At 40.0% G+C, this 16,182-nt stretch overlaps 3 protein-coding genes across 3 annotated transcripts; 1 reads left to right on the top strand and 2 right to left on the bottom strand.

The window, feature by feature from the left end:
* Nucleotides 1-2,567: 2,567 nt before the first annotated feature.
* LOC111445496 (ABC transporter B family member 15-like) lies at nucleotides 2,568-7,882 on the bottom strand. Its single transcript, XM_023083913.1, has 7 exons — nucleotides 7,473-7,882; nucleotides 7,334-7,388; nucleotides 7,065-7,243; nucleotides 6,528-6,985; nucleotides 5,897-6,437; nucleotides 4,717-5,649; nucleotides 2,568-4,057 (listed from the first exon to the last, which is right to left on the bottom strand). The coding sequence occupies exons 1-7, from the start codon at nucleotides 7,761-7,763 to the stop codon at nucleotides 2,690-2,692; spliced, it is 3,825 nt and encodes a 1,274-aa protein (XP_022939681.1). The 5' UTR covers nucleotides 7,764-7,882; the 3' UTR covers nucleotides 2,568-2,689.
* Nucleotides 7,883-10,194: 2,312 nt separating this feature from the next.
* LOC111445134 (metalloendoproteinase 1-like) lies at nucleotides 10,195-10,656 on the top strand. Its single transcript, XM_023083368.1, has one exon. It carries the CDS (start codon nucleotides 10,195-10,197, stop codon nucleotides 10,654-10,656), a length of 462 nt encoding a protein of 153 aa, XP_022939136.1.
* Nucleotides 10,657-10,716: 60 nt separating this feature from the next.
* Nucleotides 10,717-15,832, bottom strand: LOC111445497 (ABC transporter B family member 15-like). The gene is made up of 7 exons (XM_023083914.1): nucleotides 15,507-15,832; nucleotides 15,368-15,422; nucleotides 15,099-15,277; nucleotides 14,561-15,018; nucleotides 13,930-14,470; nucleotides 12,807-13,685; nucleotides 10,717-12,140 (listed from the first exon to the last, which is right to left on the bottom strand). The coding sequence occupies exons 1-7, from the start codon at nucleotides 15,762-15,764 to the stop codon at nucleotides 10,773-10,775; spliced, it is 3,738 nt and encodes a 1,245-aa protein (XP_022939682.1). The 5' UTR covers nucleotides 15,765-15,832; the 3' UTR covers nucleotides 10,717-10,772.
* Between the last annotated feature and the right edge of the window lie 350 nt (nucleotides 15,833-16,182).

The following is a 16,182-nucleotide window of genomic DNA, read 5'->3' as shown; positions in this document are numbered from 1 at the left end:
TTTTTTAATAGTGATACCATATATAATATATATTTTTTTAAAATATATATTATTTTATTTTTAATTTTAGGGTTTCAAATTTATTTAATTATTATTGGATTATATTTGAATATAGTTCAATAGTTATCGTCTGGTTGGATTCTTATTTTCATAATTATATTATTATATTTTAAAGTTAAAAAAATACAAAAAGAAAAAGAAATTGAGATATTTATATTGGAATTAAGCAGATGATTCCATTTTCATTTTTTTTTTAATTTACATTTTTAAAATTATAAATATTTATTTCTATGTTGACTAACCTGGGATTTGGTGATCCTACGTGGACATGTCTGTGGAAAGATTTTCAAAGTTTGGAATCTTTGACCCGGATTAAAAAAAATTATAATATTTAAAATATTAAAATACCATAATTAAAAGTCAAAATCATAAATGGATATGATACATAATCATGCAAAAGTAAACCGTAATTTATTGGGACAATCTCCAATGCACCTAAACCCCCATCCTATTTTAAATATATTTATATAAAATAAATATATATTTTTTAATAGAAAAATATTTTAAAAAAATTATCTATTAAAAATTTGAAAAAATTATCAGTGCTACTCAATTTTTAAAAGGATAAATTAAAATTTTAATAAAAATGTAAATTAAAATAGGAGATAAGAACAGACGAGAAATTTGAGTTTGAATTTTGTGATTTTTTATTTTGATTTTTGTTAAAATTAAGAGCATTGAATAGATTTGGTTGGGTAGTAATTTAATTAGGTATAATTTTTGTTTTTAATAAAAGTAAAATAATGTTTTATAAAATATCTATTTTATTTATTTATTTATTTTCAAAATTTTGTAATTCAATATTAATATATATTTCAAAAAAATTATCTTAATTATGAAATGGGCCACTTTTTATTTTTATTTTTATTAATGTATATATATAACAATTACGATTGAAATGTAGTGCTAAAATTCTCTCTAAATTATTTTTATGAGTAATTATTTTATTTTATAATCAATATAAAAAATATTTCGACAAAAACATAATATTGACGATTAAATCAGAATTAGGTTATGTATTGGAGAACATTCTCGACTCTTAAATCGTCCAAAACCGTCAAGAAACGAGGAAAAATCCAAAGGTAAAATTCTTGGATTTAGATTTTAGGATTTCGTTCATACGTGTGTGATATAGTAAGAGTTAGAATCTAAAATTTGATAATGTTAATCTAAGGAGGATTATGCTCAAGTACCATGAAGCTCGTTGGAGTTATTCGAATAGTAAGTAGGAGTTCTCACATTTGTCAAAGGAGGTAGGTATTGAAGTTTCTTGTCATTTTTGGATTAAGATAATTATCTCTATGTTAGAAATAAATTACAAGAAAAATACCTACTCATCGATGGATATGCATATCGTGAAGGAACCGTGTTAATCCAATTTATGCAGAAAGAAATATAGAAATGCAAAGAAAATGGAAAAAGTGATCGTATTCTTCCTCCGACGACCCGAACACGTGTCAGGCGGAGAAGGGAGCCGCGCATCGCCGGAGAAGAAGGGCCACATGTCAAGCATCCATTGGCAAAGAAAATCAAAGAAATACTTCGCCTCGGGTAGGATTCGAAGGCCAGCGGCCCGCTACTCGAGTTCGCGACCCGATGACCCGCACGCAACTCGGACCACGACTCGGCTTCTCGTTACCACTCGTCAGCATAAAAGAATTCGGATTTCCAGTGCGTCCTTCTGGTTCCGAACCAACGACCTCGACCTCGGCTGACCATTCAGCGGGCACCACGTGGCAATACCTCAGCATGCGTCTTCCCTCCCTCGTGTGCGTGCAAGCGCGTGAGGTGCTGTTTTTGTCCGTTCGACTTCTGTCTTCCTAATTTTTCTCCCGGTTCTAACTCTAACCCTATTTTTATATGAAATAGAACTTAAATGGGGAAAATTAGTATTTGTGGACACGCTATTAGTGTAGAAACGCTAAACGAAGAACACGCGTCAATCATGTAAGTGACCACACGAAACTTTAGGAAGAAATACTTGTAGGAGTCGTTCGGTTATGCATTAGTTTAATTACCTTAGGTGGTAGCTTTCCATGATTGAATGTAGGTAACTTGTTTGCTAAGAGTATAGATGTATTATGTGAAGTATTTTGAGAATTGTCTGAGTGTTGCAATTATATTTTAAGCTTCCGCTTTATATATATATATGTTTAATTCATGTTGGAAGGAAGACGGGAACTTGGGAACTCTGCACACCGGGAGCTTGATGGATATTATCGTCCCGTTGAGCATGTAGGTTTATTCTGCATGAATTATCTATGATGATGCTAAATGATACTTGTGTGCATATTCAGGTAATTTTAATGACCCACATTTATGATAAAGTCTAGTAATTTGTGGTTAGAGGTACTAGTCACTAAGTACAGACCTAACATGTCTCCAAGGAGCCTATGAAACTAACACGACATACGAATTAGAGTTATAAACTACCACGACATGTCTCCTACGAGCCTATTTTATTCTTTTTGAGATAAAATATAGATGTTATTATTAATTTATCCATCTAATAATAAAAAAAAAAAAAAAAAAAGATAAAGAGGGGTATAAGAGTTATAGGACTAGTTAAACTAGAGCTACCAATTATGCTTCAGTGCCACCAATTTGATTGAAACTCAATACACACACACTAATGGGATATACTCTGCAAGTTAACCAAAGCATAATAAGCTCCCTTTTCCCCAATCCCCATCAGCGACGAGTGATTCCCAGTCTCCACTACCTTCCCTTTATCCAAAACCGCAATCATGTCGCAATTCTGTATGGTGCTCAGCCTGTGCGCCACCACCACGCTCGTCCTCCCCACCATCACTCTCTCCAGCGCCTCCTGCACCAATTTCTCCGACTGCCCATCGAGCGCACTCGTCGCCTCATCCAGCAGCAGCACCGTCGGATTCTTCAGTATCGCTCTCGCTATTGCTATCCTCTGTTTTTGCCCTCCCGACAGCTGCAATCCCCTGTCTCCACACAACGTCTCGTACCCATCCTTCAACCCCGAGATGAAATCGTGTGCGTTCGCTGCCTTCGCCGCTTCGATTATCTCCGATTCGTCCGCCGTTTCTGAATATCCGTACACGATGTTGTCCCTAATTGTTCCGGCGAACAGCGTCGGCTCTTGGCTCACTAATGCGATCCGTTTTCTTAGCGTTCGGAGATGATACGATTTTAAATCTCGACCGTCGAGTTGGATCGTTCCTTTAATCGGGTCGTAGAATCGCTCCACCAGCCCGATTATGGTGGATTTTCCCGACCCACTTTGCCCAACCAACGCCGTGGATTTACCTGCCTCGATTATGATTGAAAACCCACGGAATATCATCGCCTCCGGTCGAGCAGGGTAAGCGAAATCCACTTTCGTGAATTCGATTCGGCCGGTTAATTTATCCGGTTTGTATCCTTCTGGGTGGTCCGGTTCGATTTTGGTCATCCGGTCCAAAACGTCGAAAACCGAACTGACGACGCTGGACCCTTTGGCAAGATCTGACGTCATGCTGCCAGCGTCGGCGATGACACGGCCGGTGCTGACCAAAATGAGGAAGGTTTGGAAGAGACCTTTAGCAGTGGTTTCGCCTTTGGATATTAACTTGCTTCCGTACCAAAAGTTCAAAGCCAATGAGCAAGTGGTGATGCATTGGCAGCAGCCGAGTCCAATTCCGGCATACCATGATTTCTTAATGCCTTGTTGGGTTGGGACTTCTTGCGCCTTCTCGAGCATTTTAAGGATGTGGTCTTGTGAAGAGAAAGCCGTGACGGTTCGGAGGTTGGAGACAGCCTCAGCGGCGAGCTTACTGCACTGTTCTTGGGATTTGGTGGCGTTTTTGGACATCCTCCGTAGGAGTACTTGTCTTGTGTACAAGCTGGTAATTGTCATTGGTTGGACAGAGATTATTACAAACGCCAGCTTCCATGAAAGTATAAACCCCAATGTGAATGCTATCACTACTGCTGAAATGGTTTGCATAATTAGACCGATTCTATCGCCCACTAGGGATCGAACCTGCCCAAAAAAGAGCTCCTGGTCATACTTCAAAACAAATTCATTAAATAAATGGGTTTTGTAACGGCCCAAAACCATCCCTACTCAATATTATTCTCTTTCAACTTTCTCTCTCGTGTTTTTTAGGAGGGTTTTAAAAGGAATGCTTGGTTCCTCTGTCTAATCAATGTGGGAACTCACAATTCATCTCATTTGGATGCCTAGTGTTTTCGCTGACACACCGTTTGATGTTATCCTCTTCGGGCTTTCCCTCGTGGGCTTCCCCTAAAGGTTTTAAAACGCGTTTACGAAGGAGAGGTTTCCACATTCTTACCAGAAATGGTCTGTTCCTCCTTTCCAACCAACGCGAGAGCTAAGTCGTCGACAAAGGATTCTACCTATCGCTTAGTGGGAATTACGTTACAAGGGCGGCCCATGAGACTCATCCGTCACAAGGACTTAGCCAACAACACATGCCTTTGGGGACCAAAAAGCCCCCTATTGCTGGTTGGCAATCGAGCGATGGGCCCATGCATCGTTTCTTAACCCGAATTCTAACTTAGAGGGGTTCAGTCATAATCCAATGTATGGTAGCCAATGATGTGAATCTAAGGGTTCCACTCGTACTAGGTTGAATAGTAGTTGAATTAGTATTGATGAGTAGAGTAACAGGGTTTTACCAGGTTGGCATCTTGAGAGAGTCGGGTGCAAATTGCGCCACTAGAATTCTCGTCCTGATCGAACCAGCCAACTTCAAAAGTAAGGATTTTGGAGAACATCATCTCTCGAATTCTTTTGGTGAGATATTCTCCCATGTAAGCGAAGTTGTAATGTTCGCAAACGTTGACGAGGAAAGTGAACATAGCCAACCCAACAAACCCAAGCGCATAAGTCCTCGTCTTGGCTTTAATCTCCTCGTGACTTGTTAAAAAATACACGGAAATCATCGACCCCATCAAGAACGAGTGCACAGGCTGCACAGCGCCGAATAGCATCGCTGAAATGCACCCCATTATAGCTTGCTTCCATTCCGGCAGATTCAAAGCGAGAAGTCTCCTAAACGATGGCTTTGGGAGATTTTGTCTTTTCTCGATAACGGTGGTTGGCTTTGGGAGCTTTTGTTTATTCTCGATAACGGTAGTTTCGTCAACTGGGTTTGACCCGACCGAGTTTACAGAGCTGGAGGGGCTAAGGAAGGAGAGGCGGCGGCTGCCAAAGCTTCTGATTTTGTCGAGGTGGGGTGTGGAAGATGAGGAGGGTTCGTTGGGGGATTGGTTCTGCGCCGCGGTTTGTTGAAGGTGGACGAGGGAGGTGTAAAGGCCGGTTTGGTTTTGGATGAGGTCATTGTGAGACCCTGTTTCCATGACTCTGCCGTTTTGGATAACGGCGATGAGGTCGGCGTTGCGGATGGTGGAGAGTCGGTGGGCAATGACGATGGTGGTTCGTCCTATGGCGGCTTTGTCGAGTGCCTCTTGGACGACACGCTCTGATTCCGAGTCCAGGGCGCTGGTGGCTTCGTCCAAGAGCAGGATTCGTGGACGCTTGATTATGGCTCGAGCTATGGCGATCCTCTGCTTTTGTCCTCCTGACATTTGTACTCCTCTTTCTCCCACCTGTTTTTCAACTTCAAATTATTACTAAAATAGCAAACAATTTGACATTTGTACACTTTTGACATACTTCCTCCTAACAATTTACAACCGTCTAAAGAATTCTTTAATAGCCGTTGGAGGCTCGATTCCTTTTCTATAATCTTCGAACAAAGTACGCAATTTGTTCGACATTTGAATCACTTACACAACTTTTTTTTTGGTTAGACATTTAAAGATTCTATTGAAATGATTGAATTTAATAATCTACCTGGGTGTCATATCCATCCGGGAACAGAGAAATAAAATTATGAGCATTAGAAGCTTTGGCAGCCTCGACGATCTCATCCATGGTGGCATCCTCCTTTCCAAACAGAACATTCTCTTTAATGGAAGTGGCAAAAAGAGCAGGCTCTTGACTAACCAGACCCATTTGGGACCTCAGCCATTTCAATTGCAGCTTCTCAATCCCCACTCCGTCCATCAGAATGCTTCCTCCCAATGGGTCGTAAAATCTCTGCAGCAGAGAGATGACGGTGGACTTGCCGGAGCCGCTGCCACCGACAAGGGCAACGGTGCGACCGGCGGGAATTGTGATGGTCAGATCCTTCAGAATCATAGTCTCCGGGCGAGACGGGTACGCGAATTGGACGTTGCTGAATTGGACCTCGCCGGAGACATTTTCGAGGATTTGACCTTCCATGTCGTCCGAGTCGATTTTGGGGACTCTGTTTATGATCTCCATGATTCGCTCCCCCGCCTCAATTGCCTCGGAAAAGTATTGAATGTTGGAAAAACTTTTACCAACTGATCTGTCATTTCGTTAATTTCCCAAGCAAATATTAGTTTTTAACAACAAATTGAGGAGAAATAGACTATTAGGAGATGGGTTGAGTTCTTACAATCCGCCGACGGCAATGGCAGCTCCAATGGCAAAAATAGTCCCACCTTGAGCACCATGGTACATAACCATTCGACTTCCATACCAAGCCATGAATGCCCAAATTGCAAACGAAACTCCATTACTTCCGATGGCCAAACCTTTAGAAAGTCCCTGTTTTAGGCCCAACTTCACCGAAGTTTCCAACGCCGACGAGTAATCCGATTTAATCTTATCTTCTCCAGCGTAGGCATACACAGTTCTAATCGAAGAAACCGCCTGCTCTGCTACCGTTCCGGCCTTCTTATACCCCTCCATGATTTCTCTCGCGAAACCCATCGAGGTTCTGCCGTAAAGAAGACCGGGGACCAATAACAAGAGCGCGAAAGGTAATCCCACCAACGTCTGCTGCCATAACAGTATAAACCCGACAATGTAGTTTCCAAGAAAATTTGCCATGTTCATCAAAAAGTTCGGTATCTGGATAGATTCCCGACAACCCATGTCAAATATATAAAATTTTGACTAAATTATAAAAAAAGAAAAAGAAAGCTTTAACCTTTTCGCTCAAAACGTCTTGAATCACTAAGGTATCACTGGAAACAGAGGTGATAACTTCGGTGGTGCCAGTGACATGCATATCGAAAAACCCAACATCTTGCCGGAGAACTGCTTTAAGATATCTCGCTCTCATTCTCGCCGTCTGTCGCTCGCCGGTTCTCGTCCAGCAATACCCTTCTGAAAAAAGTAAAACAGAGCAAAAACGTAAGTACATTTAGAGCCTCTGAGTTGAAACAATTCAAAGAATTCAAACAATTCCAAACCCACCGAGAAAGCAAACCACAAAAGTCGCACAAGCAATGCACAACAGAATCACTGCTTTCTGTCGTCAATCAAAGAACAATTTGATCAAAATAAATTTAAAAAGTAACAGAGTTCTCTTAGAAATGAATTGAAAGAAGAGTACTTTCTCGATGCTGTGAATAAAAACTTGCATGTCGGGGCTGGAAGCGGAAATTCTAGAGGTATTGCCGATGCTGTTCATGAGGCGGCTATTGACAAGCAAAACCACAGGTCTGGTGAAGCCGTCGCCCAAAGCTCCGATGAACCCCAAAGTCATGAGCAATATGTCGACGGCGTCGGCGTGCATGAAAATTCCCTTTATACCCCCACTCCTCTTCTTCTTACTATTGCTTCGCTCCAAAATTCCACTTTTCTCCCCCATTTTTTTATTTTCTCGGAATCCAAACAGAACCATCGCCGGGAAAATTCCCACAACGGAGCAGTCGGAGAAGTTGTGGTGGTTACGTGTGTTCGACCCCGCAAGGACCTGTTTATATAGCTCACTTCCACCTGATGTAACTTTCTTAAATTTTCATTTTCGTGCTCTTAAATAACTTAATATTTCAACCTCTTTAATTTTCTTACTCCCAATTTAAAATATTTTAATTTATATAATAATTTAATTTCCAAAATTTAATTTTATTACAAACGTATTATATCTCTAATTAATTTATCTACCCCTCTAGTTTAAGAGATTTCATTTACTCCCAAAATTTGTATTAATTTATGTTATTAATATAATTTTACAAACGATTTTTTCTTAGGTTTAATAGTTCATGTAATTATTAGTGAATTTTTTACAATAATGTTTATGAGAAATATTATTTTTTTTTTCTATGTATTTAGATTCAAAGTATTATGGATTGGCAAAAAGTTCAGATTTTATGTTACTATTTTTAGCGTTAAAATATTGCTTTATATGTATTTATTTATTTATTTTAAAAAAAATAATGCTTAAAAGCGTAAGCAATGACGATTATAAATTTATTTTTGTTTTAGAAAAGGATTAGTTCGAATTCTATTATGGTAAGCTTACGATAAAAATTCAAATAATCCAAAAATAAGTTATCACGCTAATCGATGGGCACTTATTCTAGTGCATAAAATAAAACATTTTTTTCTTAATAACTCACTCCATCAAGGTTACCATATACAATAGGTCTTTAAAAAAATATATATTATTTTATTTTTAATTTTAGGATTTCAAACTTATCTAATTACTATTCAATTATATTTGAATATAGCTCAATAATTACGATATTAATTATGGTGGAAAATAATTGTTAAGTACTATATTATTATATTTTATTTTATTCACTTCAAAAAAATATTTATTTTATTAAAATTTTTAGCCTTATAAATATTTATTTTATTCCAAGTAAATATGTTAATTTAATGTGAGAGTTCGTGACCCTATATGGACATGTTTTTACCCCGACAAAAAAAAATATTTATTTATTTAAAATAATAGAATACCATGATTAAAAGTTAAATCATAAATTAATACAAAACTAGCGTGGTATGGTACATAATCATGCAAAAGTAAAACCCAAACCCCGATAGAGACTAATTTATTCGGACATTCTCCAATATAATTGCACAACGCACCTAAACCAAACCCCATTTTAAATATAAATAAACATATTTTTTTAAGCGTTAAAGATATGGTTTGATATTAAAATTTGAGTTTTTATATATTGAATATTATTAGATTTAATAGGATCTTTTTTTTTAATAAAAATTATTTATTAACAAATTACTATATATAAATAAATTATTAGTGGCTATTTCAATTTCTAAAAAAATAAATTGAAAATGTAACATAAATTGAAATAGGAGATAAGAACAGGGAGGAGATTAATGTCTTCCATACACTTGTAAACATCTCTTACTCGTATATTAATTGAGTTTGAATTTTGTAGTTAGGGTGATGTTTTGTATTTTCTTACCTTTGTTTCTTTCCTAATTTTTTTTATTTTTTTATTTTTCATTTTATTTTCATTTTCATTTCTTTCTCTTTATTGCTATTTCTTTTTTTTTTTTTTTCCTATATTCCTTTTCTCAACTCCTTGAAATTCTCTCTAAATTTATTTTAAAACATAATAGTGTCTTTTAAATCATGTGAAAATTAAATTAATTATCTCCTAAAAACTTCCAAATTTAATATCCATTATAGAAATGAGGTCTATTTTAATTATTTAATTAACCTATAACAATTTAATATTAATTTACCAAATGATTGTAGTTTACACCGAGGTCGTAACAGATTCTAATTATTATTCCTAAAATCAGGGAAAAAAAAAAAAAAAGAAAAAACCGTCAACTTAATTATGCATGCCAAATGGAAGACAACTGGCTTTGTTGTCTTTAAAACCAACCCAAACTTGAACCCTTCTTCACAAATCAATCCTATAAATTTCATGGCAATAACTTTCAAATTCCTTCGGTGGTGCGGCAGCACTATCTATCCCTAAAAAATGGGAATAAATCTGAAAATATTATTACTGAAGAAAATAATACAATGAGAAAATAGAATTGAGATCAGGTTTAATATATTCACAAAGTTTAAATAGGATACAAGTTATTAACTAATACCTTTACATTAAAAAAAATATTAATTAACTATGAGAATAAAATAAAATATACTACTAATAATTAAATGGAAAATATTAACTGAGGAGGTATATTCTATAACTAATATATTACCAAAATATTAAAATATTTGATTAATTCAAATTATTGCCCTAAACTAAGTTCTAGTATATCAATAATTAATATATTCTCAAGATATGAACCGAAAAATATTACAAATATCTTGAATTAATTAGTTTACTAAATTCTAACCCATGTTTGGCAGCGTGGGAAGAGGCACGGTACGATTTATCAACAATTACCCACCGCAGTTTGTGGGTCAAGTGATGCGAGCTTTTGCGACGTGGGAGGCCAGCACCAATTTCACGTTCTCGCAGTCTGCGAGGGTCCAAACGGCCGACATACAAATAAGCTTCGAGAGAGGGGAGCATGGAGATGGGCATCCCTTGGATGGATACGGGGGAGTATTGGCGCATTGTTTTGGGCCAATTGCTGGGAGAATCCACTTCGACGCGGATCAGCAGTGGGATTGGGGGGTTCGTATACTTCAGAATGACTTGGAGTCTGTGGCATTGCATGAGATTGGGCATGCCCTTGGGCTTGGCCACACCGACGTTCAAGATGCCGTCATGTGGCCTATTATCAACTTTGGATTCACAAAAACCCACCTGCATCACGATGATATTAATGGCATTCGTGCTATGCATGGAGATTAAAGTTACACCAATTTATTTAACTTGTTTTCCTAATTCTATTTCACTAACATAAAATCTAAATAGAGCGACCAGTTATTCTCCAGTGCCACCAATTTGATTGAAACTCAATACACACACTAATGGGATGTACTCTGCAAATTAACCAAAGCATAATAAGCTCCCTTTTCCCCAATCCCCATCAGCGACGAGTGATTCCCAGTCTCCACTACCTTCCCTTTATCCAAAACCGCAATCATGTCGCAATTCTGTATGGTGCTCAGCCTGTGCGCCACCACCACGCTCGTCCTCCCCACCATCACCCTCTCCAGCGCCTCCTGCACCAATTTCTCCGACTGCCCATCAAGCGCACTCGTCGCCTCGTCCAGCAGCAGCACCGTCGGATTCTTAAGTATCGCTCTCGCTATTGCTATCCTCTGTTTTTGCCCTCCCGACAGCTGCAATCCCCTGTCTCCACACAACGTCTCGTACCCATCCTTCAACCCCGAGATGAAATCGTGCGCGTTCGCTGCCTTCGCCGCTTCGATTATCTCCGATTCGTCCGCCGTTTCTGAATATCCGTACACGATGTTGTCCCTAATTGTTCCGGCGAACAGCGTCGGCTCTTGGCTCACTAATGCGATCCGTTTTCTTAGCGTTCGGAGATGATACGATTTTAAATCTCGACCGTCGAGTTGGATCGTTCCTTTAATCGGGTCGTAGAATCGCTCCACCAGCCCGATTATGGTGGATTTTCCCGACCCACTTTGCCCAACCAACGCCGTGGATTTACCTGCCTCGATTATGATTGAAAACCCACGGAATATCATCGCCTCCGGTCGAGCAGGGTAAGCGAAATCCACTTTCGTGAATTCGATTCGGCCGGTTAATTTATCCGGTTTGTATCCTTCTGGGTGGTCCGGTTCGATTTTGGTCATCCGGTCCAAAACGTCGAAAACCGAACTGACGACGCCGGACCCTTTGGCAAGATCTGACGTCATGCTGCCAGCGTCGGCGATGACACGGCCGGTGCTGACCAAAATGAGGAAGGTTTGGAAGAGACCTTCAGCAGTGGTTTCGCCTTGGGATATTAACTTGCTTCCGTACCAATAGTTCAAAGCCCATACACAAATGGTGAGGCCTTGGGAGCAGCCGAGTCCAATTCCGGCATACCATGATTCCTTAATGCCTTGTCGGGTTGGGCCTTCTTGCTCCTTCTCAAGCATTTTAAGGATGTGGTCTTGTGAAGAGAAGGCCGTGACGGTTCGGAGGTTGGAGACAGCCTCAGCGGCGAGCTTGCTGCACTGTTCTTGGGATTTGATGGCGTCTTTGCACATCTTCCGTAGGAGTACTTGTCTTGTGTACAAGCAGCTAATTAATACTGGTTGGGCTGCGATTATTACAAACGCCAGCTTCCATGAAAGTACAAACCCCAATGTGAATGCTACCACTACTGCTGAAATGGTTTGCATAATTAGAGCCATTCTATCGCCCACTAGGGATCGAACCTGCCCAAAAAGGAGCTCCTATTCATACTTCAATACAAATTCATTCAAAATAAAATACTCAATATTGTCCCCTTTGGACTTTCTCTCGTGTGCTTCCCTTTCCTTCGTGTGTTCCCCCCTCAAGGTTTTAAAACGCGTACACTAGAGAGGTTTTCACATCCTTACAAGGAATGCTTGGTTTCAGTCTCCAACCAATGTGAGAACTCACATTCATTCCATTGCGCCCAGGTTTTCGTTGGCACACAACTTGGTGTGTGCTTTGATACCATTTATAATAACTTTTCCTCGTGCGCTTCCCCTAAAGGTTTTAAACAGCATGTACTAGGGATAGGTTTCCACATCCTTTACAAAGAATGCTTCGTTCTCCTTTCCAACAAATTTGGGAACTAAGTTGTCGGCGAAGAATTCTACCCATCGCTCAGTGGGAATTATGTTACAAGGCGACCCTTGAGACTCATCCTTCACAAGGACTTAGCCAACAACATGTGCCTTTGAAGGCCAAAAGCCCCTACTAGTGGTTGGCAATGAAGCGATGAGCCCATGCGCCGCTTCTTGCCCAAATTATAATTTAGAGGCGTTCAGTCATAATTTAGTGCACGATAGCAAATGATGCGAATCAATGGCTTCTGTCGTAGTTTGAATTACTATTGAGTATCAAGTTTTTACCATGTTGGCATCTTGAGCGAGTCGGGAGCAAATTGCGGCACTGGAATTCTTGTCCTGATCGAACCAGCCAACTTCAAAAGTAAGGATCTTGGAGAGCATCATCTCTCGAATTCTTTTGGTGAGATATTCTCCCATGTAAGCGAAGTTGTAATGTTCGCAAACGTTGACGAGGAAAGTGAACATAGCCAACCCAACAAACCCAAGCGCATAAGTCCTCGTCTTGGCTTTAATCTCCTCGTGACTTGTTAAAAAATACATAGAAATCATCGAGCCCATCAAGAACGCGTGCACAGGCTGCACAGCGCCGAACAGCATCGCGGAAATGCATCCCATTACAGCTTGCTTCCATTCCGGCAGGTTCAAAGCCAGAAGTCTCCTAAACGATGGCTTTGGGAGTTTTTGTTTATTCTCGATAACGGTGGTTGAGTCGACAGAGTTTACAGAGCTGGAGGCGCTAAGGAAGGAGAGGCGGCGGCTGCTGTTGCTTCTGATTCTGGCGAGGTGGGGTACGGAAGATGCGGAGGGTTCGTTGGGGGATTGTTGCTGCGTGGCGGTTTGTTGAAGGTGGACGAGGGAGGCGTAATGGCCGGTTTGGTTTTGGATGAGGTCATTGTGAGACCCTGTTTCCATGACTTCGCCGTTTTGGATAACGGCGATGAGGTCGGCGTTGCGGACGGTGGTGAGTCGATGGGCAATGATGATGGTGGTGCGGCCGATGGCGGCTTTATCGAGTGCCTCTTGGACGACACGCTCTGATTCCGAGTCCAAGGCGCTGGTGGCTTCGTCCAAGAGCAGGATTCGTGGACGCTTGATTATGGCTCGAGCTATGGCTATCCTCTGCTTTTGTCCTCCTGACATTTGTACTCCTCTTTCCCCCACCTGTTTTTCAACTTCAAATTATTATTAAAATAACAAATGATTTGACATTTCAACACTTTTATCCTACTTCTTTCCGACCATCTCCAACAATCCAGGAACCTTTGAGCTTTTCTCTTAATTGAGACCTGACTCCTTCTCGAGTCTTCAAATAAATGAATGCTCAGTCACTTTCACACTTTCACACTTCTTTGTTCGACATCTAAAACTTCTATAGATATGATTAAGTTAAGGGCATATAATTTACCTGGGTGTCGTATCCTTCTGGAAACAGAGAAATAAAATTATGAGCATTAGAAGCTTTAGCAGCCTCGATGATCTCATCCATGGTGGCATCCTCCTTTCCAAAAAGAATATTCTCTTTAATGGAAGTGGCAAAAAGGGCAGGCTCTTGACTAACCAGACCCATTTGGGACCTCAGCCATTTCAATTGCAGCCTCTCAATCCCCACTCCGTCCATCAGAATGCTCCCTCCCAATGGGTCGTAAAATCTCTGCAGCAGAGAGATGACGGTGGACTTGCCAGAGCCGCTGCCACCGACGAGGGCAACGGTGCGACCGGCGGGAATTGTGATGGTCAGATCCTTCAGAATTATGGTCTCCGGGCGAGACGGGTACGCGAATTGGACGTTGTTGAATTGGACCTCGCCGGAGACATTTTCGAGGATTTGACCTTCCATGTCGTCGGAGTCGATTTTGGGGACTCTGTTTATGATCTCCATGATTCGCTCCCCCGCCGCAATTGCCTCGGAAAAGTATTTAACGTTGGAAAAACTAGTACCAACTGCCCTGTCATTTCGATAATTTCCCATGCAAATATTAGTTTTTAACAACAAATTGAGGAGAAAGAGACAATTAGGAGATGAGTTGAGTTCTTACAATCCGCCGATGGCAACGGAAGCTCCAATGGCAAAAACAGTCCCACCTTGAGCGCCATGGTACATAACCATTCGACTTCCATACCAAGCCATGAATGCCCAAATTGCAAACGAAACTCCATTACTTCCGATAGCCAAACCTTTAGAAAGTCCCTGTTTTAGGCCCAACTTCACCGAAATTTCCAACGCCGACGAATAATCCGATTTAATCTTATCTTCTCCAGCGTAGGCATACACAGTTCTAACCGAAGAAATCGCCTGCTCTGCTACCATTCCGGCCTTCTTATACCCCTCCATGCTTTCTCTCGCGAAACCCATCATGGTTTTGCCGTAAAGAAGACCGGGGATCAATAACAAGAGCGCGAAAGGTAATCCCACCAACGCCTGCTGCCATAACAGTATAAACCCGACAATGTAGCTTCCAAGAAATGTGGCCATGTTCATCAAAAAGTTCGGGATCTGGATAGATTCCCGACAACCCATGTCAAATAATATAAAATTTTGACTGAATTATAAAAATGGAAAAAGAAAGCTTTAACCTTTTCGCTCAAAACGTCTTGAATCACTAAGGTATCACTGGAAACAGAGGCGATAACTTCGGAGGTGCCGGTGACATGCATATCGAAATACCCAACATCTTGCCGGAGAACTGCTTTAAGATATCTCGCTCTCATTCTCGCCGTCTGTCGCTCGCCGGTTCTCGTCCAGCAATACCCTTCTGAAAAAAATAAAACAGAGCAAAATCATAAGTATATTTAGAGCCTCTGAGTTGATACAATTCAAAGAATTCAAAGAATTCCAAACCCACCGAGAAAGCAAACCACAAAAGTCGCACAAGCAATGTACAGCATAGCCACTGCATTCTGTCGCCAATCAAAGAACAATTTCATCAAAATAAATTTAAAAAGTAACAGAGTTTTCTGAGAAATGAATTGAAAGAAGAATACTTTCTCGATGCTGTGAATAAAAAGATGCATGTTGGCGCTTGAAGCGGAAATGTTAGAGGTATTGCCGATGCTGTTCATGAGGCGGCTAGAGACGAACAGAACCACAGGGCCAGTGAAGCCGTCGCCCAAAGCTCCGATGAACCCCAATGTCATCAGCAGTATGTCGACGGCGTCGGCGTGTATGAAAATCCCCTTTATACCCCCACTCCCCTTCTTCTTACTATTACTTCTCTCCAAAATTCCATTATTGTCCCCCATTTTTTATTTTCTCGGAATCCAAACAGAACCACCGCCGGGAAAATTCCCACAACGGAGCAGTCGGAGAAGTTGTGGTGGTTACGTGTGAAAGACCCCGCAATGACCTGTTTATATAGCTGACTTTCTTAAATTATCATTTTCATGCTTTTAAATAATTTTCCATTTTAACTTCAATATTAACTTAGAAACCCAATTAATATTTCAACTTTAATTTTTTAATTTATATGATAATTTAATTTCCAAATTTTAATTTTATTACAAATGTATTATATCTCTAATTACTTTACCTACCTGTCTATAAGAGATTTCATTAAATTCTAATTACTAAATTATTTGAAACTAACAGTGCTTTTATTTCAATTAAATTTAAATATTCGTATTCCCAAAATTTGTATTAATTTGTTTTATTAATATAATT

This window comes from Cucurbita moschata, unplaced genomic scaffold (genome assembly GCF_002738365.1).
Source record: "Cucurbita moschata cultivar Rifu unplaced genomic scaffold, Cmos_1.0 Cmo_Scf00007, whole genome shotgun sequence".
Lineage (NCBI taxonomy): Eukaryota > Viridiplantae > Streptophyta > Magnoliopsida > Cucurbitales > Cucurbitaceae > Cucurbita > Cucurbita moschata.
The sequence above is the reverse complement of the archived record's forward strand: the minus strand, read 5'-3'. Positions and strand labels throughout refer to the sequence as shown.